The 23,068-nt window shown below is 47.8% G+C and overlaps 1 protein-coding gene across 4 annotated transcripts in view; it reads right to left on the bottom strand.

Moving 5' to 3' along the window:
* The window catches only part of LOC103530484 (USP6 N-terminal-like protein), a 79,604-nt gene that overhangs the window by 8,643 nt on the left and 47,893 nt on the right, over positions 1–23,068 (bottom strand). For all 4 annotated transcript variants that reach the window (XM_030451254.1, XM_030451251.1, XM_030451252.1 and 1 more), the window contains 8 exons: positions 14,946–15,019; positions 14,375–14,460; positions 13,595–13,634; positions 12,783–12,863; positions 9,373–9,480; positions 3,190–3,299; positions 2,251–2,299; positions 798–918 (listed from right to left, as the gene is read on the bottom strand). In XM_030451254.1, coding sequence (XP_030307114.1) covers positions 798–918; positions 2,251–2,299; positions 3,190–3,299; positions 9,373–9,480; positions 12,783–12,863; positions 13,595–13,634; positions 14,375–14,460; positions 14,946–15,011 — 661 coding nt within the window. In that variant the 5' untranslated portion in view covers positions 15,012–15,019. The remainder of the gene's footprint in view (positions 1–797; positions 919–2,250; positions 2,300–3,189; positions 3,300–9,372; positions 9,481–12,782; positions 12,864–13,594; positions 13,635–14,374; positions 14,461–14,945; positions 15,020–23,068) is intronic.

The raw sequence follows: 23,068 nt of genomic DNA, 5'->3' as shown, positions 1-23,068 counted from the left end.
GATCTCAGCACAATCAGCATTCCTCCCAGAGCCCATCCCCACCCACCCCATCTCCATGGGTGACACCAGCACCAATCCCAGCTGCTCCTTCCCACCTCAGCCCTGCAGACCAGACCTCCACCTCCCCACTGCCCAGGACTTGGCTTGGTCAAGACCTCTCTTGGTACACACCAAGCCTCAGAGAAAAGCTGGAGATGTCTAAACAGCCTGTGCAGTGGCTTGTAATCTAGCAGGACAACTGCTTAAAAATGTCTGGAGCTATCAAGCCACAGGGCTTAGTCCACTGCTCATAAAGTAACCCTCTGTGCACAGGTTACTGCTAACCACAACTAAGATGAAAGAACCTTTAATGTGTTTGTGCTGTATTATTTTACTTCATTTGGTAGAATTATATCTTCATCAAAACACAAAGGCACATAGCTCATGGCACACTAAAAACAAGCAGATGCCACGATGCTCTTGGTTGTACTTCTGTGAGAGTTCTTAAAAACCTCATAGGCTTGAATTAATTGAATTAATTGCTTGCCAAGGGCAAAGCACCCTGATGAGAAGCAAGAACCTCTGTCAGAGTGTTGATTACTGAGTGCTAAAGCTCAGTGCCAATAAAACACGTTTTTCTCTAGTTAACTTGTCTGGCTCCACGAGTGAAGTTCAGCTCCACAGCTGGGTTGCAGCAGCACATAATTCAGCCTTATCCACTTCAAACAAGGATGTCAGAAGAAAGATCTACACCCCCCAGCCCTAAGAGCCCTCCCTCCCCTCCCAGGAGTCCCCACCTGCATCCAGCCCATGCTTACCATGCATGGCATGCCTCTGGTTGGTCAGCAGCTGGGCCAGTGCCCAAAATGCATCCTCTTCATTTAAGTACATCAGGAGAATGGCTGCAATCTGGCTCATCCCTTGGCAGTAGCTCACTTCCTGCAGGAGCCAAGAGAGACACATGTGCTGCCATGCCCTGAGACCCCTGCTAAAGCTGCAGCTCAGACTGCCTGTGCTTCCTTCTCCTCTTTCAAGACCTTTATTCTCTGTGCTCAAATTCTAGCTCCCATGTGCCTACAGCTTCTGTCCTGTCACTGGCCCACAGGATGGTTTGGGTTGGAAGGGACCATTTCCCTCAGCCACACAGTGATGGGCACAGAACTTTCACCCCACCAGGCTGATCAAAGCTCCATCCAACCTGGCCCTTGAACACTTTCAGTGATTGGGCATCCACAGCTTTTCTGGGCAACTTGTTCCAGTGTCTCACCACCCTCATCGTTAAAAATATCTTCCTAACTTCTTTGGCTCCAAACTGTCACCCCTTGTCCTGTCACTGCAGGCCCCGATAAAAAGTCTGTCACTCTTTATATACTGAAAGGCCACAGTAAGGTCTTCCCAGAGGCTTCTCTTCTCCAGGCTGAACATCCGGAATTCTCAGTTTTTCTTCATGGCAGATGTGTTCTGGGCCTCTGACCATTTCTGTCACTGCTTGCATGCAGTGCCCCCCCCCACCCTGCTTTCCCCATCACCCTCCTCAGACCTGGAGGGGTAGGGACAGAAATCCCAGCACAAGGGGTGCCTGATGCTACTTCAAGGAACAGTGCATGGGATGAAAAATAGCATGTGGTTCCTCTGCTCTTCTGGATTCCTTCAGCCACTTATGCACTGAAGTAATTAAAAAATAATTAAGTCTACTAAGCATTTATCTGGCATGAGGGAAAGCAGGGTTCTCGTTTCCTCTGAGCATCTTCTGTGCCTTCTGGAGTAATTGTCCTCTTCTAGAGATGGGGCAGTAGGTCCAGATGCTAACATAGGCTTATTCTGCCCATGCCCTTCACTTAAAAATCACTGCTTCACTGTAATAAATCAGTTTTTTCCACAAGGAAGCCATTCAGTGTATGACAAGAAGTCAGAAACATGGCAAACCTTCAGCCAGGCAGCCAGTCCTGCTGGAAAGCCAGTGGGCTGGTTCTCTGCTGACATTCTCCCCAACCAAATCTGCCAGATGTCATTCACCACGTTACAAAATGAATGAGGGAATGAATTATCTGCACAAAAGGTCTCCTGCTATCTGTGAATTTTGCAGCTGTCTGTACAAACCAGTACCGGGACTTAAAATTAGAATTACCACTGGCTGAATGTCTCTGAGTATATACATACACAAGCATAATACACAAGCATATATCCATGCATATACTTAAAACATATATAAAGCTTTTTTTAAAAAAAAATATAGGGAGCACAAAGCTCTTAATTGGACTAACTACTTACAGTGTTATAAACCGAGTATGCTGACAAGACATGGAAGAGTGCCTGCTGCCTGGGGAGAAAGAGGGACATTAAAACAATGAAGGTTGAGGTCTGGAGCTTTGTGTGCAAACCAAGGCTCTGAAAACACTCTGCCAGCTGCTACTGATAGCTCTTGCCAGGAGCAGGGCTCACAGAACCAGAGAGCACCTTGGTTGGCACGTCCCCTTCTTTCAGGGTAGGTTGAGCAGTGGCCCTGCAGAGCAGGGCTGAACCAGCCTGCTCCATCAGCCTGCATGTACCTACACAAGCTGTGTTCAACACACATGGGTTTTAGGTTTGGGGTAGTGGAGAGTTTTTAATAGACTTGTAGTCACCCAGACATCAAGTTTTATACATCCAGGGGAAAAGCACTACCACCATTGTATTAGTAAGTTCCTTCCTCCCCTGTCTCCTTGCTGAAGGAGCCATCCCCATATTAAAAAAAGCAGTCCAGGCTTCCTTGCAAGCTGCATGGCTGTGTAGGACAGTCAGGGATGGCTCACCCAGGTGGCAGAGCCTCTTTGTTAAACCTCCCCAGCCTGCTCTGTTGTGGAAGCCAAATACACCCCAGCTGGCCCAGCTCCTGGCAGACCCATTCCATCATCCCAGCCATCCCAAAATAAGCCCCCTGCAACTGCAATCCTAGCACCTCAGATGACAAGGAGCTTCAACAGGTTGATGGTTGTGGCTCAGGAACTGGGGCTGAACATGGGACAGTCTGGAGAGAGAACCAGCAGCCCCACACCTGTGGGCTGCACCCTGTGCTCCTGGTCTGAGGAGCAGTACAGATGGTTCTCCTGTCCTGTGAGCTGCTCTGAGCCAGGGGGCTGCTGGCCAGCACAAGCCAGGGGCTGCTGGCCATCCCACCCAGGCGCACAGCCACAGGGGGACTGATGGCAGCACAGCACCTCTTGCACTCACTTGACTCCGTAGCGATCCCGGAACATGATGTGGTTTCGGAAGGTGCGGTTAACATCCAAATCTATCTGCTTGATTTCTGAGGAAAACTTCTTTGCTTGTTCTTTCATTTGCTGAAAGAGAGGCATTCAGACAAGGGGAAGGAGTCAGACACCAGCCCAGCCAATAAAATCTGTCAGGGTTTAACACTGGCCCGGCAATTAAACTGAGTAACAGCTGCTCTGTCTCTATTAATCTCTCTCTCTCCTCCCTGATAAAGAAAGGAGAGAGAATAAGGGAGAGAGACTGATGGGTTGGAAACTGAACTACACAGCTTTAATGAAACATTAATGATAAATAGGAAAAATTACTGAATATATACAAATATACAGGAAAATTTATACCATGTTCCTTCCCCCCTTTCCCCCAATAACTCTCACATCACCACTGAGGCTGCAGGGCAGCCCTGGGACAGTCCAGGCTGGAATCCTGGGGTCAGGAGCCCAGTCAGACACGACCTCTCTCCACAAAGGGAGAAGGACAGCAGCTTGGGAGCTGCACAGACTCAGAGTGCTGCTGGCTTGGAGTGAGCAATGATCAACAGCTTCATGCAGAATCCCTGAGCCCTTGGCCATGCATCCCCTGACCCAGGGACAGGAGGACAACCCCACACCCACACACTACAACACCAGCAGCCCAGGTTTCACCCTCCTTCAAATGCAGAAATTGACTTTTGAGAACCTAAAATCTTTACAACTAAATTCCACTCTGATTTCTTTTGAGGTACCCAGCCTGGTTGTCATAAAGATCAAGACCTCTGTCAGCACCTAAGGAATGGCAGATACACCTCCCAAGAGATCCAGAGGGAGCTGCAGGCTGGTGCAGGTGTGTGTCCAGGTGAGAAGCTGCTGGAGGAGCTGATGGCCACATGCTGCCCAGCAGAGCTGATGCCTTCCCACACCTCAGTCAGGATGCTCCCCAAGTCCTGCTCTAAGTCTGGCCAATGCTCCCACCTCCAATGGTGCAGCTGACACAGGATTTTTTACCAGACACCCAGAGGTCTTCCACAGACACCTGGAATGGTTTAGATCAGAAGGGACCTCAAAGATCACCTGGTCCCAAACACCTTGCCATGCACAGAGACACTTCCACCACACCCATCCTTGCTCCAAGTCCCCTCCAATCTGCTCCTGAACACTCCCAGGGAGGGGTTATGCACAACTCCTCTCAACAACCTGGGACACTGTCTCACCACCCTCACACTAAACTATTTCTTCCCAATGTCTACACCTAAATCCACCTCCTTCCAGATGAAAGCCATTGCCCCTCGTCCTATCCCTCAGCCCCTTGTCAAAATCCCTCCTCCCCACCTTTTCTGGAGCCCCCTTTAGGTACTGGAATGCAGTTCAAAGGTCTCCCTGGAGCCTGCTTTGCTCCAGCCTGAAAAACCCCAGCTCCCAGCCTGGCTTCACAGCAGAGGTGCTCCAGACCTCTGAGCATCTTTGTGCCTTCCTCTGGACTTGCACCAACAACTCCCTCTCTTTCCTGTGCTGCAGACTCCAGAACTGGACACATTCTCCAGGTGGGGTCTCACCAGAGGGGAGTGAAGGGAAGGAATCCCTTGACCTGCAGCTCACACTTCTTTGGATGCAGCCCAGGGGATGGCTGGATTTCTGGGCTGCAAGTGGATATTGATGGCTCCTGTTGAGCTTCTCATCAACCAACAGCCTCAAGTCTTTCTACCCAGGGCTCCTCTCAACCCATTCCCTGCCCAGCCTGCATCTGTGCTTGGGGCTGCTGCAGCTCAGGCTCAGGACCCTGCACTTCCCCTCAGGGAATTTCATTTCTCCAGTGTCCCCTTGGACAACTTCCCTTCCCTCCATTGTGCCAACCACCCCACACAGCTGGGTGCTGAGGGATCACCCTTCCTACTGTCCCTATCACCAACAGAGAGGTTCAACAGCACCTGGTACTGACCTGTGGGGAACACCACTCATCACTCACCAACCCTGGGACACAGGGATACTGACCACTGCTCTTTGAGTGCAAATATACAGATAATCCCATATCCACAGTGTTCCACCTCCAAAGTCTGTGTCTCTCAACTTTAAAGACAAGGATGCCATGCAGGACAGTGTCCAGAACTTTTCATGATTCTCCATTCTGTAGCTCCACCACAGAAGGCCACTGAATTTGTGAGGCACAACTTGCTCTTCAGTGAAGCCATGTTGGCTGTCACCAGTCACGTCCTTATTTTCCATGTGTCATAGAACAGCTTTCAGGATGATATGTTACCCTGCTTCCTTAAAATCTCCAGGGTTAATTGCATTAATAAAATACATTTTTTGACTGCAGGTTAGGGGCAGTGGAGGTTAGCAGCAAACCCACCTTGCCTGCAGCCCAGTATCAGGATCCTTCCTTGCTCACAGAGAAGACAAACTATCACATCTGCACAGAACTTTCATCATCTGCTCCAGCAGCTGCCATCCTACAAATGTTTATCAGCCTGACACAAGGCTCCTCCAGGCTTCTGCTGAGCACCCAAAGTGGCCACATCAGCTCTGGAGAATATCAGGAGGTCCACAGAGCACCCACATGTGTCCAGCACAGCAAAGTCTCAGGGCAGTGACAGCATTCTGGGAATATTAACTTCAATCTTGAAAGCAGGAGGACAAGGAGAAGGATAAAAGGGGGAGGACAGAAGTGATGATGGAAAGAAGATCTGATGAATAACATCATTTCCCTGCTTTAATATTGATTTCTCTCTGCATCCATGGTTTCTCAACCTCTCTCAAGTAGTCAGAATACCCGAGACAAAAAGACTGTTCATACAGTCAGCTCTTTTCAGTTCAAATTTCCCTGATAAAGACCATCTTGCTTTCTCTGCTAGAACAACACAGAACTCAACAAAGACTGTGAAGAACCCTATTTTTTGGTGTTTTTAAGTTCCTGCACCTGAATTACAGGTAGGGTGAGCAGCATTTTGTCACCTCTATGCACCCAGGAGGCTTTATTATCACAGAATCATCAAGGCTGGAAAAGAACTCCGAGTGTAAACCCGACACCATGATGCCACGTTTATTAACCATGTTAATAAACCATGTTTATTAACCAAGTCATGGACTGCCCCACTTTCCTGGGCACTCTGTCCCAGAGCCTGACCACTCTTTCACTAAAGAAATTCTTCCTTCCTAATATCCAATGTAAACATCCCCTGCTGCAACAGGAGGTAATTTGCTCTCTTCCTATCACCAGGTACTTGGAAGAAGAGACTGAACCCCAGCTCCCTACAACCTCCTTCCAGGTTGTAAGAGAGCACAGAAGGTCACCCCTCAGCCTGCTCTTCTCCAACCTAAACAATCCCAATTCCCTCAGCCTCTCCTCATAAAACTTGCTCTCCAGACCCTTCCCCAGCTTGGCTGCTCTTCTCTGAACTCACTCCAAGCTCTCAATGTCCTTCTGGTAGTGAGGGCTCCAGCCCTCAGCACAGCACTCGAGGTCCAGGGGCACCATTGCTTCCCTTCTCCTGATGGCCAAGCTATTCCTGAGCCAGACCAGGATGCTGGGGGCCTTCTTGGACACCTGGGCACACTGATGGCTCATCTTGAGCTCCTTTTCTGCTGAGGAACTTTCCAGCCCCTCTCCCCCAAGCCTGTACCCTTGCCTGGGGTTTTAGGGACTGAAATGGCCTTGTTGAACCTCTTGCCACCGCCCTGACCGACCCAGCCTGTCCAGGTCCCTCTGCAGAGCCCTCCTGCCCCCAGCCAGATCAACATTCCCACACAATTTGGTTGCAGGACTTGTCTTTCATTAACCCAGGTCCCCTGGCTTTCCTGTGAGCCATGGCAGCTCCCTCAGGATGATCCTCTCCATCCTCACTGAGGTTCTGAGGTCAGCCTGATAGCCCTGTGGTTCCCCAGACCCTCCTTCTGACCCTTCCTGTGCATGGGTGTCACATTATTAATTCTGCAGATGATAAAGCCAGGATGGGTTGTTTTCCTTCCTTCCCCTGTGCTTAAGTTACCCACAGGTTCCACAGCTGCTCTGGGAAGCTGGAGACCCAAGCAGTGAATAAATGCCAGGATTCCTCTGTTCTCTCCCATGGCTCAGCTTGACCCAAGCCTTCTCAGTTGTGGCTTTAAAACCCCAAGGAAGCAGGGAACCACACTCTGGCACACTTGGAACACTGCAGGTAACTCCTGCAGAACCAGGGACAACCCAAGCTGCCAGGGTCAGGATGAAGATTGGAGGAACACGGTTTGTAATTGCATCAGGCAATACAGGCATGGGGAGAAAGGCTGACAAAAGGCAGCTGCTGCACCAACCCAAGTGGTCTCTGTACAGAGGAAGAAGTGGATATAAAACAGGTAAATCATCTGGCACGTGGCAGGTGGCACACTCAAGATTGAAGGCACATGAAAAAGCCAGGCTTTTGTGCCATGGTCCATGCCCCAAGAAGGAATGGGGTGGCCTTGTGACAAAGGGCTGGGGCTGAGGCTCAGTCCCTTCCTGAAAACAAATCACCTCATCCAGGACTTGTATGGAGCTGCTTCTGGAGGAAGAGGGGACAGGGAGTTACTGGCAGCAGATGGCACCAAAGAAGAGGAAGAAGGGTAAGATGAGTTCATAGGGGGGTTGCTGTACAGCAAAGCCTGTTAGCCCTGAGGTCCCTGTTTCTCACAGACACCTCTGGAGCACAGATAAACTGCTTGTGACTTCTATTTGTCTGGATTTCTTCCCTGCCCATGCAGCAGAGCTTCAAGGGAGGGAGTGTGATAGGAATCTGCATTCTGGGAGAGCTGTGCTCATTGCCATGGAGCTCCCTCGCCAAGCCCCTGCACGTTCATCCCAGCAGCATCTGCCCATCTCTGTGTCTGGCTGACTGGGATGCAGCATTAGCATCATCCTGCTCAACAAGCAGGGATTTTCAGCAGCACCTGCTGGAAGTAGAACTTGAACTCCTGCCTCTGAAACTGTCTCCAAGACTCCCTGATCCTTGCCCAGGTAAAGGCAAGATAAATCACAACACAAGTTTGGAAGATAATTATCAACCCAGGCTTTCACATGCTGCCTATGGAAAGAGGTGGCATAAAGGAGCCAAGATGCCTGAAATAAACAAAAAGAAAAAAACCAAAATACAACAAGCCCTGCCACATGTTCAATGTACACTACAAAACCTCTAATTTTACACCAAGGAATCCAAGTCTGCAGCATGCAGTGCTCTGGTAGGAAGCAATTACAAGGCAGGCTCTTCTCCTGTCTACAGATAAAATAAGTTATTTGTAATAGAATTTTTCTTTTATTTTAATATGGGTACTTAGCAGAAACTTTATAAAAATACTGAAGATACAAGAAGCCACTTCAATCCAAGCTCTTCCAATGCTGACAGTCAACTTCGAACTGCACATCTCAATCGTAAGCCAGGACCATGTGCTGTGAAATCCCCCCTCAATCTTGCACGATCTGCCCTCACACCACCTTTAACTGGGTATCTTGACTAACAAACTCAGATGGTTTCAGGCTTCTGACTACTGCACATTTCAAAACACCCCAAGTGAAATTTTCAAGCACGTGGAGAGGTTTGGGGGTACTCCCATCCAGCACCTGCCCAATTTAAGGTACTTGTGGGTACTTTGCACCACTGCTGGGAGCTCAGGGAACTGTGAGCAGTCCCTTTGCTAAGCTTCCCCTCCCTCTTCCCTGCATCTCTCCCTAAGGATGCAGTAACACCAGATTCATCCTGAGTCATGGTTTCTGGCTTACAGCAGAATAAACAGAAGGAGCATGTTAAGGAAAACAGCTAACACCAATAAAAGGCTCCAGCCTAATAGACACACATGGATCATGAGTTTATTCCCTTTACGTTTTCACTCCTCACTAATTTTAAGCTCTTGCTTCTCAGAGGTTGCAGCAGTTCATGGATGGGATTGGACCCTAACATGTTATAGAGTGCTTGGCATACTACTGCTCTAAAATGGAGGGTGCAAGGGCTGGGTGTTCACACACACACACACACACACACACATACACACACACACACACACACACACACCCCTTAGAGCATCCCTGCAGGAACCTCCCCTTTCCCTCCTGCTCCTGAAAGTAAAGATAGAGATGCCTGCATCCACCATGGATCCACTTTCCCCAGCTACTGAAGCCCCACCAAACCAGCATTTCCTTGCTCCCTTTGCCAGGCAAAGCCCATACCTCATATTTTCCTTCGTTCTCCTTCTTCATCTTCTCAACATCCAACAGCAGTGACCAGACCTGGCCTCTCACCTGGAGGGGGATCCCTTTGTAAACCCGACGGCACATCTGGGCAGGAGAGAAACCCACACAAGCTCAGATGGTCCTGGCAGAACACATTTACCCCCTGGGTTGCTGCTGCAGACCCCCAGCCACCTGCGTGGACAAACCCAATGCCTGTGCTGGGCCAGAGAGGTCACCTACTCAGTCACATGCAAGCCACAAGTCACATTTTTAACCTTACTGGAAGAGCTGGACACAGATGCATCCCATCCCATCCCATCCCAACCCCATCCCAGACCCATCCCATCACTTCATACATGGAGATCTCTCAGGTACTCCTGTTCCACACACACTATCCTGCCCTTGGAACCCTCTCCAAGGACAAGATGCCACACTCTTGGCTTTGAAGCCCTGGAACTGACCTGGCATGGCTGTTCCCACCTGCATTTCCCTTTGGAGAGGAGAGCCCTTACTGTGAGAGCCACAGGGACACAGAAACTCACACAGCTTGACAAGGGGCAAAGACAACTGTGAGCTACACCAAGGGCTCTGCCCTCAACTTTCAAAGTACTCCTCAATCAAAGAGAGGGACGGGAGACAAACATGCAGGTGTCCCTCCTCCTGCCCCCACATGCTCACTTCATTTCACAGGTACCTCTTCCCTTTTTCTTGTCATACAACCCTCTCTCTAGAGACCATTAAATGTCAATGGGAAACAGAAAAAAAAGGTTTTGTTCCATCCCTAACTTCTTCCATTAAAAAACATGAAAAAATTAGGCATTTCTTTCATTTAAAAAATGCCTCATTTCTTAATATTTTCCACCCTTTCACTCACCCCACCAGTGAAATGCCTTGAGTTGCACTAGAAAGCTAACCAGGCCATTCCTTCAGGTTCCTGAGGACCCTGGGGTATGCAAAAGGACCTGCTGCATGTGTCTGAACTCCAGCCACGAGAGGGAAATCCCTTGCACCACCATGATCCCTGCAAACTGAGCAATTCCTTGGCAGCAGACAGGAGTGCAGGACTCCCAGCTACAGGAATAAGCTCGGGGCTCAGCAGGGCAGAGGCCAAGCATGCAATCAACTGCAGCTACTGACACTGCCTGGTAAAAAAAATGCATTCAACCTCCTTTAAAAAAGCCTCTTCTTTTTCCACAGGGTGTTCTGTTCCAGACTGTTTCAGGCTGATGCAAGAGAAGGGTTGCAATTCACAAGGAAGCATCAAGATCCTAGCAGAACATTTTCTGGATGTATTTTTACTGTGTTGCCTTCACATCTCTCACACCCAGCTGAACACATGCTGCTGTTAGCTCTCCCTTCCCATACACAGCCCCTGTGCTTCATTTTATTTCCATCTGTATGGCAGCACTGCACCTACTAAGTGCAAAACACAGAGAAACAGCTCCTGTCCCTAAGGGGTAGGAAACGAGACAGGAGGTTTCAAGCAGGGCACAACAAAGAAATAACACTGAGATCCCACTCAAAATAAATATATAAACCAGCTATGTAATAAACTTCAATACCACCACACACTACTAGGAGAGCTACATGTGTGTTAGAACATTTTTCTACCACATTACAATAAATATTTCAGTATTTCCCCTGAGACAGAAAGCATCATGTTATGTGTGCTGATCCTGCAAGTGTAAGGGACATTCAGCATTTAAAACCCCATTCTCAGCACTTGTCAAATGCCTGCTCTGCCCCAGGTGTTGTTTAGCACCAGGCTTTGAAGGTCCAGTCCATAGCTAGGACCATACTGTACAGAAATTCCTTGCAGGATCCTCTCCTCTGTAGGCACCACATCAGGGCTGCCTCTGGAGGACCTCTCACCACCAGACATGCCCCTGGAAAGCCACCCTCCTATTCCACAGCCTCCTGCACCAGATGCAAGGCACCACTAATTCACCATCTACACACTCACTGAGCCACTCCTGCACATCCAATTCACAGATTTCTAGAGGACAGGAAACCTTCATGCCATGCCAGGCAGTTTAATCCCCATATGGCTGAAAGACCAAGGAGATGAACAAGAGATTGCCATGCCTTAAGAGTCACTAAACCAGGACAAAAGAAGTACAATACATCAGAAGAGACAAAGGTTAGATGAGCCTATTCCCAGAGTGGTACTGGTGGGGGTCCACAAAAGCCTGGCTCCCACATGTGCTTCATGAAGGCACAGGAGTGTGTGCCAATTCAGATAAAATCACCAATTCAGAAAAAATTATTTACTTCCATCAGATTAGGAGAGACTGACTGACAGCTGCTGAGATAGAAGATGATGCTCAGCTCCACTGGAAAAAAATAATTTTGTTTTGAATTTCCAGAGCTGGTATTGTTGTAGTGAGATGGGTACAACCCTCCCTGGCACACAGTAAATCTGTCTCTAGTGACTGCCTACACACAAGAGAGTGGCAGGAACAGCACAGTTACAAAACATGCTGAGATGGAACTCAACAGGATACCTCCCTGTTATTTATCCAAGGTCTCTCCCTCCTCCCACCACCTCCAGATGTGAAAGCAATAAACCTTCAGAGCTGTGAATCACAAGGAAGAAAAACAAACAACTTTCCTTCATCGTGAAAATTTAAGGAAAAGAGGGAAGTTATCATTAAAAGCAGCATTTATGCTGGGACTAACTGATGGAGGAAAGGCAGCAAGTCCTGCTTTGTGAGAGAGAAAAAACAACCCTCATCTTCACCATCTTCATCGAGTATGGTGAGGGAGGAGGGATACATCCTGTGCTCCATCTGCCAGTCCCTGGGAAGGGAGCTGCCCAGGCAGAGAGCTGGCAATGGGAGACAGTGGCCTGAGACCCCCCCAGGGGGTGGGCACTTCCCATTCCCCAGCCAACCACCACTCATGAGCAGTTACAGATAAAATAATTGATCCCATTACAAGAGTTCTGTGGGTTTCTGATCCAAAGAGCCTCATAATCCCCTTGCCCCCCTCACCATCCAGCAGATCTGAGCAACACCAGTTGCAATCTGCTTAGCACCACCACCAATCCAAAAGGCAATGGTGATCACTACCACTCCACACACCTCTCACCCCAAATTCTTTCTTTCCCTGCCAGCTGACCCAGGGAAACCAAGGCATGCTAAAAAATGCTGCTCATTACCCATCTCAAACACCCTCCAGGACTTGGAGGAATTCCCTGCACTCTGCTGGAACTTGGTGTTTTATCCAAAAGGCCACAGACTTTTCCCTTGTTTGGTAACCAAGCAACTTCAAAAAAGATTTAAAATATTTAAGACTCCTGTACCAGACAGTATTTTCCAGTGACCTCTGTTTTCTCTATCAACCTTTTGAAAGCCTGATTGATAGGAAGGATGCACCTTTCCTGTGCTCTTCCTTTTCTTCCTTACCTTGTCACTGTTTCTGTATTTGCCCCATTTCTTCAGCATCTTTATCCACTTGTCCACACGTTCGATTTCCTGCTGTTTTTGCTGGTGCAAAAAGGAGAAGATGATAGAACAAATTTAAGAAAAAAAAAAGCCCCAGAAGATAGCTCCTGAAAAGACAAAACTTCATTTTCTTTAGGCTTAAACTTCTATGCAAAAGATCTTGCATGGGATCTTGCATGGGGATGGGAATAATCCACAGGTGTTTCCAGGACATGGCAATTTCAACATGTGGTAAATAAAGCAGCATTGGTAAAAAAAAGAAAAAAAGAATAAGAGACACAGCCTTAACGCAGAGAAAGCATTTCCAAGACAACAATAATCTCTGCAGATTCAGCTAGCCTCAAACTGTACCTTGGTATCAGACTGGCAGAAACAAGGTGTTATTTATTCTTATTTAGCAGGATCCTAACACAGCACATGCCCCCAGGTGAGTGGAGATGAGGATGGACATGATGGTTACCTACAACCTTTCCCAACGTGTGGAATTCCCTTTTCAAGCTGTAGCTGCTGAGCTCTGTGCCAAAGCAGAGGGGAAAGCCCCAAATGGTTTTAAAAGCTGTGATTCCAGTGCAGAGGGGGAGCTGCCTGACCCAGCAAAGTGAAAACTCAACAAGTGGGCACCGTGCAGATTTCTCACCACTGCACAAGCAGCAGTGAGCAGCAGGCACTGGCTGCCTGGTTCACTTTCACATCCAACTCCTCAAAAATCATCCTGTTCCCATCCCCTGTGATAAGGATTTGATGCCCATGATGACAGAGCTGGCAGCTCTCACCTTCTCCTCCAGGGCTGTGCGGGTTGGTAGCTCCTGCTCGCTGGAAAAGCAAAAGGGGTCACTGGTTACTCTGGGAACTGGGAAGGATGCAGAGGAGCAGGGGGGCTGCAGCTCAGGGGCTTCAGGAAGCTCTACCCAAAAAGCAAGATTCAGAGAAAGTACCAGCCAAACCCTGTCACCCTGCTGCCAGATAATCAAGTGGGATTCCAGATAATCACTGGAAATCCTAAGCATAAAGCTCCTTTTCAACACACATATGATCAGCAGAGCATGGGATGAGATTTCTGAACAGCAATTGCTTTGAGCTCCTCTCCTGCATGTAAAACTGCTGCTGTAACTTTTTGTTCAGATTTGTAATAAAAATAGGTTTTTTCTAGCATTCTCCTCAGGCAGTGGTGTGCATGTAATTCATCTGCACCTTGCTTAGGGTGGGTATTTCCTACTGAGAGAAATCAGGCCATCTTGTTTCACCTCTACACCTTTCCACACATCAGGTGCAAACACAAGAGCCTCTTCCTCTGCAAAACACCACAGGTCTGCACAGAGACACAAAGGCACCAGCTTGCACCTACTGGCACAGGCTGGTGAGAGAAAACTATTTCTGCCTTGCAGCAGGCTCAAAGCATCAGAGTGTTTGAACACGTGTGCTTGGGAGAGGAGGCACACCTGGTCTTTCCTCCTGCATTTGGGATTGATGAAGCCAAACCACAGAGGGGCTTACAGGAAAGCTGCCACACTCAGTCCACACAGACCCGTAGGGCAGAGGACAGGAGGACTTACTGCAGGAATCCAAACCGGTCTGTAACTTTATACAGGGTGAAATCAGCATCTTCCCATGGGTCAATCTGAGCTCCTTCCTGCCTGCCCTGAAAGCACAAAGGACAGCAGTGAGCAGGCCCCAGCATCAGAAACACCCTAGTGCCTGCATCCCTCCCTCCCCACATGCTAGAAGGCACAGAGCCCCAAAACCCAGCCTGAAGAAACAAATACAATGGTCACAGAAGAAAAATGCTTATCCAGCATCCCTGCTGTGCCTCTGCCATGGGCTGGGCATCACCCAAACTAGCACTGCTGGGCATGAGCCATCCTGGTGTTAAAGAAGCTCTGAAGCACCAGAAGCTCAGGACCTTTCTGTATCTGTGCTGAGCATACACTGAACCTGCAAGAAATTCTGGGGCTGGGATGAAGAGTGAATATAGAGGTAAAAGCAGGTAGAGAGAGCTGGTACAAAGCCTAATGGCATGAGGGCTACTGGGGTGATGCCTGCAGGGAAGCAAAGCTGAAACATTCCTAATAAATGTAAATGCTTCAGCCTTAACCAGCATGTGGGGGAGAAACATAAGGTTGGTACCTTCTCATACTTGGCAATAATCTCCGCCTTTTCCTGGGCTATAAAAGACTCGATGTCTTTCTTCATATCAGAAGCTGTAATGCAAAACAAAATAAACACAAAAGAGGGAGGAAAAGAAGAAAAGTGAATTTGTGCACAGCACAGGAAATGTTTTAGGAAAGTGATAACAGAAAAAAAAAGAACTCTGGTGGCAAACCAAGCTTGCAGCTTTCTCTCATGGCTAAAATTAGCCTAAGGCTGCAAAGCAGTGAGCACAGAGCTTGTGTGCATGCAGCAGGGCTGCCAGCACCCCCCTGTGCAGGGACACCACTGCTTTTGAGCTAGAGAGTCTTCTCTTCTATAAGACAAGGCTCCATGCCTTTGTTCTTAGGCACACATGAGCCTGTATGGATGTCCTCCTGATGGGAGGAGGATATTTTGCATATCTCTAAATCAAGATATGCAAATCCAGCCCTTGCACTGCACAGGTCATGGGGCAGTGCAGTGTTGGTGTGCCACCACAGCACTCAGCTATGGATGGGAAACCATGAGATGCTCTGTAAGGGCATCCAAAGGCAGATTTAACATCAAAGGAGAAACAATGATATACTGCCTACTGAAGTGCCCAAAACCCATCTGAACTGGATTCTAGATGATGACCTTCTGTACTCAACACCAACAGAAAAACAACACAGCAGGCACAGGGCCACAGAGTCCCTTCTACTGTGAGATGGACCAGGGTCTTGGTCTACACAAGACCTTGTCTGGATCCATGAGGTCTGTGCTTGCTGCTCTGCTTCATGCCACACACACAGACAAGGAAGATAACTTCCAGCATCAAACACCACTTGAGTGTTGTCTTAGTGCAAGTCCAGAAGAGCAATCCTCCTCCTCAAGGAATAACGAGTTTCTCAGCATTCACAAAAAAAAAAATAAAAATCTAACATGCTAAGGAGAAAACACAGACAGATAAAATACCCAAGGAACCACAGTCTCAAGCACTGCATGGAAGAGAGACTGCAGAGAGAAAGTCTACCAAGTGCTCGTTCTCTGAAATTCCATGGAGCTGCAAGCAGCTCAGCTCAGAGCACACAATGACAATGACAATGACAATGACAATGACAATGACACTGGCACCACCCCAAAGCCAGGCTGCCCCAAACCTTCAGGGTTCAGGAGCAATGCTGCTGTAGCAATGGTTCTGCAGGGCAGTCCCCAGGCACACTGGATGGCAGAAGGGACAGCCAAGCAATGGGTTGGACTTGTCACCAAGTGCACTGACCACATTCCTAACTGCTCTGTAAGCAGACAAACTCCAGCCAACCCCAAAGACAAACATTTTCCTGGTATCTTCCCTTTGTTCTTCTTCCCTAGTGCTTGGATGCTTGCAGGAGGAACCTGAAGGGTTCTTGTTTTAGGACACACTAACCCAGCTTCTGGCTGAGCACCAGGTGGCTGTGGCAGCACCTGGGGACAGAGCAGCCAAAGGTGTTGAACTTGAGATGGCCTGAAAAATGCAATTTTTCTTTGAGAGGTAAAAGAGCAATAAAAAAGACAGCTGGGGGACATAACAATGAGCAAAAGCATCAGTGCTCTGCAAGGCTCAGACCACTCCTCTGCACCTTGAGACAAGTGTGATTATTTAAGCCACTCCTTAAATGAAAGCTGCTCACTGCCACTTTGCCTTTCAGAGATGGAAGGCCCATCTGTCCCTACCTCTTCATTTTGAAACTTCACACATCCCTCCCAGAGGTACCACAGACCCACACACAGTGCTCATGGCTCACAGGGCAGGTCTTCCATGAAACATTATCAGCCAACAGCACAGCCAGCACTGCTTCACATTCAGCTACACAGACATCAGGAAAAAAGCAAACTCTTCAAATTAGCAGGAATGGGTGTATCTTTCCTTCTACTGACTCCACAATCAAAACAGAAAGGGCAGAAATACTAAAATCTATTTTGCTGATTATATACTTCCAAGCTAAAGCTTTTGCTTCAAATGTTCCAGTGAATTTTTCTCACTACATCTTTAATCACAGCTTCATCTGTCAAAGTAGCAAGGTCTGAGTAACTGTCTCCCAGTGTCACCCAGTACAGTCTCATCTCCTCATGTCTTCTGCAAAGGCAAATTCACTCCCCCACTTCTGACATTTTTTTTTTTGTTGTTGTCATGGGGCTGAAGAATTCAAATAAGTTCCCTCATGTGCTGATAAAAATATTCTGCAGACTGGAGGAAAAAAAATAAATCGTATCTCAAATTAAATGGCAATTTTACAAGATGTTTACCAAAACGAAGTTATTCTGAACACCTCTCTAACAGAATAACCAGAGGAAGAGCAACTCAATAAGATTTACACTGCAGAAGAAAGCAGCAAGTTCAGACCTAGTTTGGCATCTGCTTCTGCAAAAACTCCTGTGCAGCCACAAATGCCAGACTGCTGTAAATAAGCCAGGTTAGCACCTTACGCCTGGAATGTGCACGTTTGTTTTCTCTTTCTACAATAACAAAGGGCCAAATGTAGGCAAAAACTTGAAAGCAGAGAAGACAGTTTCTGTCAGTGAAAGGGATATCGCAACACCAGCTCATTATATGACTGCAACACTGCTGCTTTTTGAAGCACAAAGGTGATGCTGTGCTTGAGGTTTTCAAACTACTCTGGAAAGGGAAGAGAACACCATTTAGCTCTCTAGCAGCCTAATATTGAATATGGGTTTTTTTTAATTATTTAATTCTGTGCATACCTGAACTCCAGACTAGTTTGAGACCCTGAAGCTACAGAATTTACTTGAAGGAAATGACAACCTGAGTATATGAAAACTACAGACAGGTTTATTTTCTGGAGAGTTTGCCAAAACACATCATTCTGCCCTGGTATGAATAGATTATTTAGAAACAGGCACAGCCTGTACCTGCCATGATTCTTCATGTACCTATAGAATATTGAAGATATTTTCTTACTTAAATACACCCACACTCAAATTACTTTCTCAGGCCTGCCACTCAGTTTTCTCCTGTGGGTGCTGTATTTTCCCAGCAAACAGGTTTTTTTTTTCCATGATACACACACAAGGTGAAATGGCTATGAAGAGGAATGGTAAGAAAATGTGAACAAAGGGTAATGATACTAGAGAAATTTAGTACAACATACACAACAGAAAACCCCAAGCCATGCACATGTAAGCAAAGTTACTAACTAGTTCCTCTTAAAAAGTGAGTTGAAAAAACCCACACCCCCATCATCTCACACTAAAACTTGCAGCTTCTAGTTTCTAATTTAAGTAAAAATTAATCCCAGAAACACAGAAAGCCTAAAGATGCCTAGTGAAAAGGCAAGTTACTGCCTATCCATATTAAACACACTCTAGCTACTAGCAAACCTGAAATAAAACACCCAAATTTTGGATGAGAGTAACTTTCCTGAAATTAATTCACCAGCTGGGATCTTGAGTATTAGTAGCAGAAAGGAGTCTGTATTAAAAAAACCCCAAGATTAGGCATCAAAACTGTTATCCATAAATCAGATTTACTGGTACACTTCTTCCTCAAGAGTTCCATACTTTTTTCCAGTAATGTTTGCTGAGCCCTCCCCAGCCCACCCAAGGTGGTGCCCACCAGCACCAACCTGGCTGGGAGCATAGACACTCCAGAAGAATGGACATTTCCCACAGCTCAGCATCCTGGGAGGGAACACAGACACCTCCTGCTCCCCCAGCCAGTTATAAACCCATGGTTATAACTCCTGGGTTATAATAAACCCATCACCAACCACCCTGCCTGCTCTGGTTTGGTCCCTCTGTGCCAGCACCTGCGAAGGACACAGACACTGTCACCTCTTCTGTGCAGCTCCTTGCTCACCATGAGCTCCTCCTCCAACTACTCCTCAATTTACCTGAAACAAGGACAAACTCCCATTTAACTCCACCAGGATGTGAGACCTGTATGAAGAATTTAATCCCTCAAAAATGAAAGTAAATGGATGTGGTGTAAGGACTGGAGCTGAAACACCCAGGGCTCAGCTGATGGGCCCTGCAGATCACTGCATGTTTTGAGATGCCCTCCCAGAAATTCACTGATGTGATTTCACATGAGACTCCCCCAAGCCCTCTTCTCAAAGCAGTTTTGCTCCTGGGACCTTGGCCAAGAGGCAGCTTTCCAGCTTTTGAATGGAATAGCCATGGTGATGCTCCAAAGCAACCCATCTGATCAAAGCTGCTGAATTTTTTGTCTCTTCAAGCCCATACTAACACCTTACAAGGAAAGCAGAAATGTTTTGCATGCTTTTTACTAAGATTTTATACTGTCAGGCTGCACTAGCATCAGGTTGCATTGCAGCAAAGCGGTGAAGTCAAGCACAGTGAAATACAGATCCTGTTCCCCTGGGCCAAAGGGCTTTTGACAATGAAAATACCAGGAAAATGTACTTTTTGTGAAGTACAACATAGCATCATGTTTTCAACCTTTGACTGGATTTGGGGATATTCTGGAACCCAACTTTAAAATAAGTATTTTATTCTGTAGAATATTATCTACTCAAGCCACTTGAGATGACAGACCGTGAGTTTTCTCCATTCACATTGCATCCATCACTTAGAGCAAGCTAAAGGCAAGTGTAATGCAACAGACAGCCAAATACAGTTGAGTTACCAAATATTAAGTTATCTACCTCAAGCAGAGTCATCTCAGCTGCCTGTACTCCTGCTCAGCATGTACTCCTCCTCAGCATGTACTCCTGCTCCATTTCTAGAGCAAAACTTCTCAAATCTGCATTTTTGCTTCAGTAACAGTACCCTATGCTTCTCCTCTCCAGCTGTACTCAAGACCCCAGGAACATACATGATTATTCTTTTTTATGCATGCTACTGTAAGCAGAAAGTAATTGAAAAGAGTTCAGGTGAAGGTGTGTTTGAGTCTTGAATGTGCCCAATTAACTACTAACAGAGGGGGCTTTAGGATCAACAAAAGCATAAAAGAGGCAAAGCAAATTGACACACTGTGATTAAACAGCACACTGGGCTGTATCAGAATGAAATTGCTGCTTTGAAATAGAGCCAGAAAGGTACATAGGTACTGCAGCCACATCTGCCACTGCTGAAACTAAACAAGTTGTTGTTCCTGTTTCATGTTCTATTTTAAAAGCCCTTCTTAACACAGTGGTTTATATCTTTAGGTGCCTATGGTATAAGCCTGAAATTTTTACTTTAGGGGAACAGGCTTAAAGGAAATGCTTATAAGAGCATAGACTTGTCAGGGTTGGAAGGGACCTTTAAGCTCACCCAGTTCCACCCCCTTGCCATGGGCAGGGACACCTCCCACCAGATCAGGTTGCTCAGAGCCCCATCCAGCCTGGCCTTAAAAACTCCCAGGGATGGATGGGGCTTCCACCACCTCTCTGGGCAACCTGTGCCAGGGTCTCACCACCCTCATGGGGAAGAACTTCTTCCTAACTTCCAATCTAAATCTCCCCTCCTCCAGTTTGAATCCGTCCCCCCATGTCCTGTCACTCCCTGACATCCTAAAAACTCCCTCCCCAGCTTTCTTGTAGGCCCTTATGCATCGCTACAACTGGAAATGCTTACACAGCATCTGCTAGGAGGTGAGACCCTTGCACCAGGTGCACCTGGAGCCTGCAACACCTTCCAGCAAAGTATTGATGTCACTTCTAAAGCTACAACGTGTTGAAATGGTGACTCATGCACACCCTAGAATAAACCCAGCCACACAAACCAGTGCAACAGTATGCTTACAAAGGAGAAAGGAAAACTCTGAAAAACTAAATAACACTATCAGGGTTCTTTTTTTCAGTGCATGCAATAGGCATCTTGGGGTGCTTGGAATCATGCAGGCTCCCAGCTCCATCCTGCTTGCCTGGTGCAGTTTGGGGGTACAGTCAGGAGGTGTGAGTGGAGGGGAGCTGTCATCAAAGGCTCTTCTTGCCGGAGCTTAAAGATGTGAAAAAAGAAATCTGCAGGGTTACACAACTGCACACACCTACCAAGCACAGCCAAAACAAGCATGGTTTTGATTCTGATTTGACTGCACCATCATGGCCTGAGGAGACTTCAAACCCTCCCAAGAGATGCAGAAGGAGCTGCAGGCTGGTGCAGGTGTGTGTCCAGGTGAGAAGCTGCTGGAGGAGCTGATGGCCTCATGCTGCCCAGCAGAGCTGATGCCTTCCCACACCTCAGTCAGCAGCCCAGTCAGACACCACCTCTCTCCACAAAGGGAGAAGGACAGCAGCTTGGGAGCTGCACAGACTCAGAGTGCTGCTGGCTTGGAGTGAGCAATGATCAACAGCTTCATGCAGAATCCCTGAGCCCTTGGCCATGCATCCCCTGACCCAGGGACAGGAGGACAACCCCACACCCACACACTACAACACCAGCAGCCCAGGTTTCACCCTCCTTCAAATGCAGAAATTGACTTTTGAGAACCTAAAATCTTTACAACTAAATTCCACTCTGATTTCTTTTGAGGTACCCAGCCTGGTTGTCATAAAGATCAAGACCTCTGTCAGCACCTAAGGAATGGCAGATACACCTCCCAAGAGATCCAGAAGGAGCTGCAGGCTGGTGCAGGTGTGTGTCCAGGTGAGAAGCTGCTGGAGGAGCTGATGGCCACATGCTGCCCAGCAGAGCTGATGCCTTCCCACACCTCAGTCAGGATGCTCCCCAAGTCCTGCTCTAAGTCTGGCCAATGCTCCCACCTCCAATGGTGCAGCTGACACAGGATTTTTTACCAGACACCCAGAGGTCTTCCACAGACACCTGGAATGGTTTAGATCAGAAGGGACCTCAAAGATCACCTGGTCCCAAACACCTTGCCATGCACAGAGACACTTCCACCACACCCATCCTTGCTCCAAGTCCCCTCCAATCTGCTCCTGAACACTCCCAGGGACGGGTTATGCACAACTCCTCTCAACAACCTGGGACACTGTCTCACCACCCTCACACTAAACTATTTCTTCCCAATGTCTACACCTAAATCCACCTCCTTCCAGATGAAAGCCATTGCCCCTCGTCCTATCCCTCAGCCCCTTGTCAAAATCCCTCCTCCCCACCTTTTCTGGAGCCCCCTTTAGGTACTGGAATGCAGTTCAAAGGTCTCCCTGGAGCCTGCTTTGCTCCAGCCTGAAAAACCCCAGCTCCCAGCCTGGCTTCACAGCAGAGGTGCTCCAGACCTCTGAGCATCTTTGTGCCTTCCTCTGGACTTGCACCAACAACTCCCTCTCTTTCCTGTGCTGCAGACTCCAGAACTGGACACATTCTCCAGGTGGGGTCTGTCCCTGTCACGAAGAGAGAGGTTCAACAGCACCTGGTACTGACCCGTGGGGAACACCACTCATCTCCCCTGGGACACAGAGATACTGACCACTGCTCTTTGAGTGCAAACATGCAGACAATCCCTTATCACAGAATCACAGAATGTTTTAGGTTGGAAGAGACCTCCAAGATCATCCAGCCCAACCTTTGACCAACAACACCACCATCTCACTACTAAACCCTGTCCTTAAGGACCAGCTCCAAATGCCTTTTAAATGCCTCCAGGGATGGTGACTCCACCACTGTCCTGGGCCATCCCAATGCCTGGCAACCCTCTTAAGGAAAATATATTTCCTAACATTCAGCCTGACCCTCCCCTGGCACAGCTTCCATCCATTCCCTCTGCTCCTATCCCATCCCTCAGGAGCAGAGGCTCTTTCCCTCCTCTCCAAACTCCCCTGATGCAGTTGCTCAGAGCCATCAAGTCTCCTCTCACCAGATGTGGCCTCCCCAGAGCTAAGTACAGAGGGATGATCACCTCCCTGTTCCTGCTGGCCACACTGTTCCTAACACAAGCCAGGATGCCACTGGCCCTCTTGGCCACCTGCACACACTGCTGACTCACACTGAGTCACACCAACCAATGTCCCCAGAGCCCTTTCCACCTCACAGCTCTCTCACCACACTTCTCACCATGGGGTTGTTAAGATCCCTGCACTGCTCAGTCCTATGCATGCAGACAAGGACCATCATGTTACAGCCACGCATCTCATCTCACAGTCTTTAGATACCACAAGTGATCACACAATTACCCTCCTTCTTTAAAATATCCAGGGTTAACTGCATTAATAAAACTAAGTCTTCTGATGGCTTTCACA

The sequence above is a fragment of the Calypte anna genome, chromosome 5 (genome assembly GCF_003957555.1).
Source record: "Calypte anna isolate BGI_N300 chromosome 5, bCalAnn1_v1.p, whole genome shotgun sequence".
Lineage (NCBI taxonomy): Eukaryota > Metazoa > Chordata > Aves > Apodiformes > Trochilidae > Calypte > Calypte anna.
The sequence above is the reverse complement of the archived record's forward strand: the minus strand, read 5'-3'. Positions and strand labels throughout refer to the sequence as shown.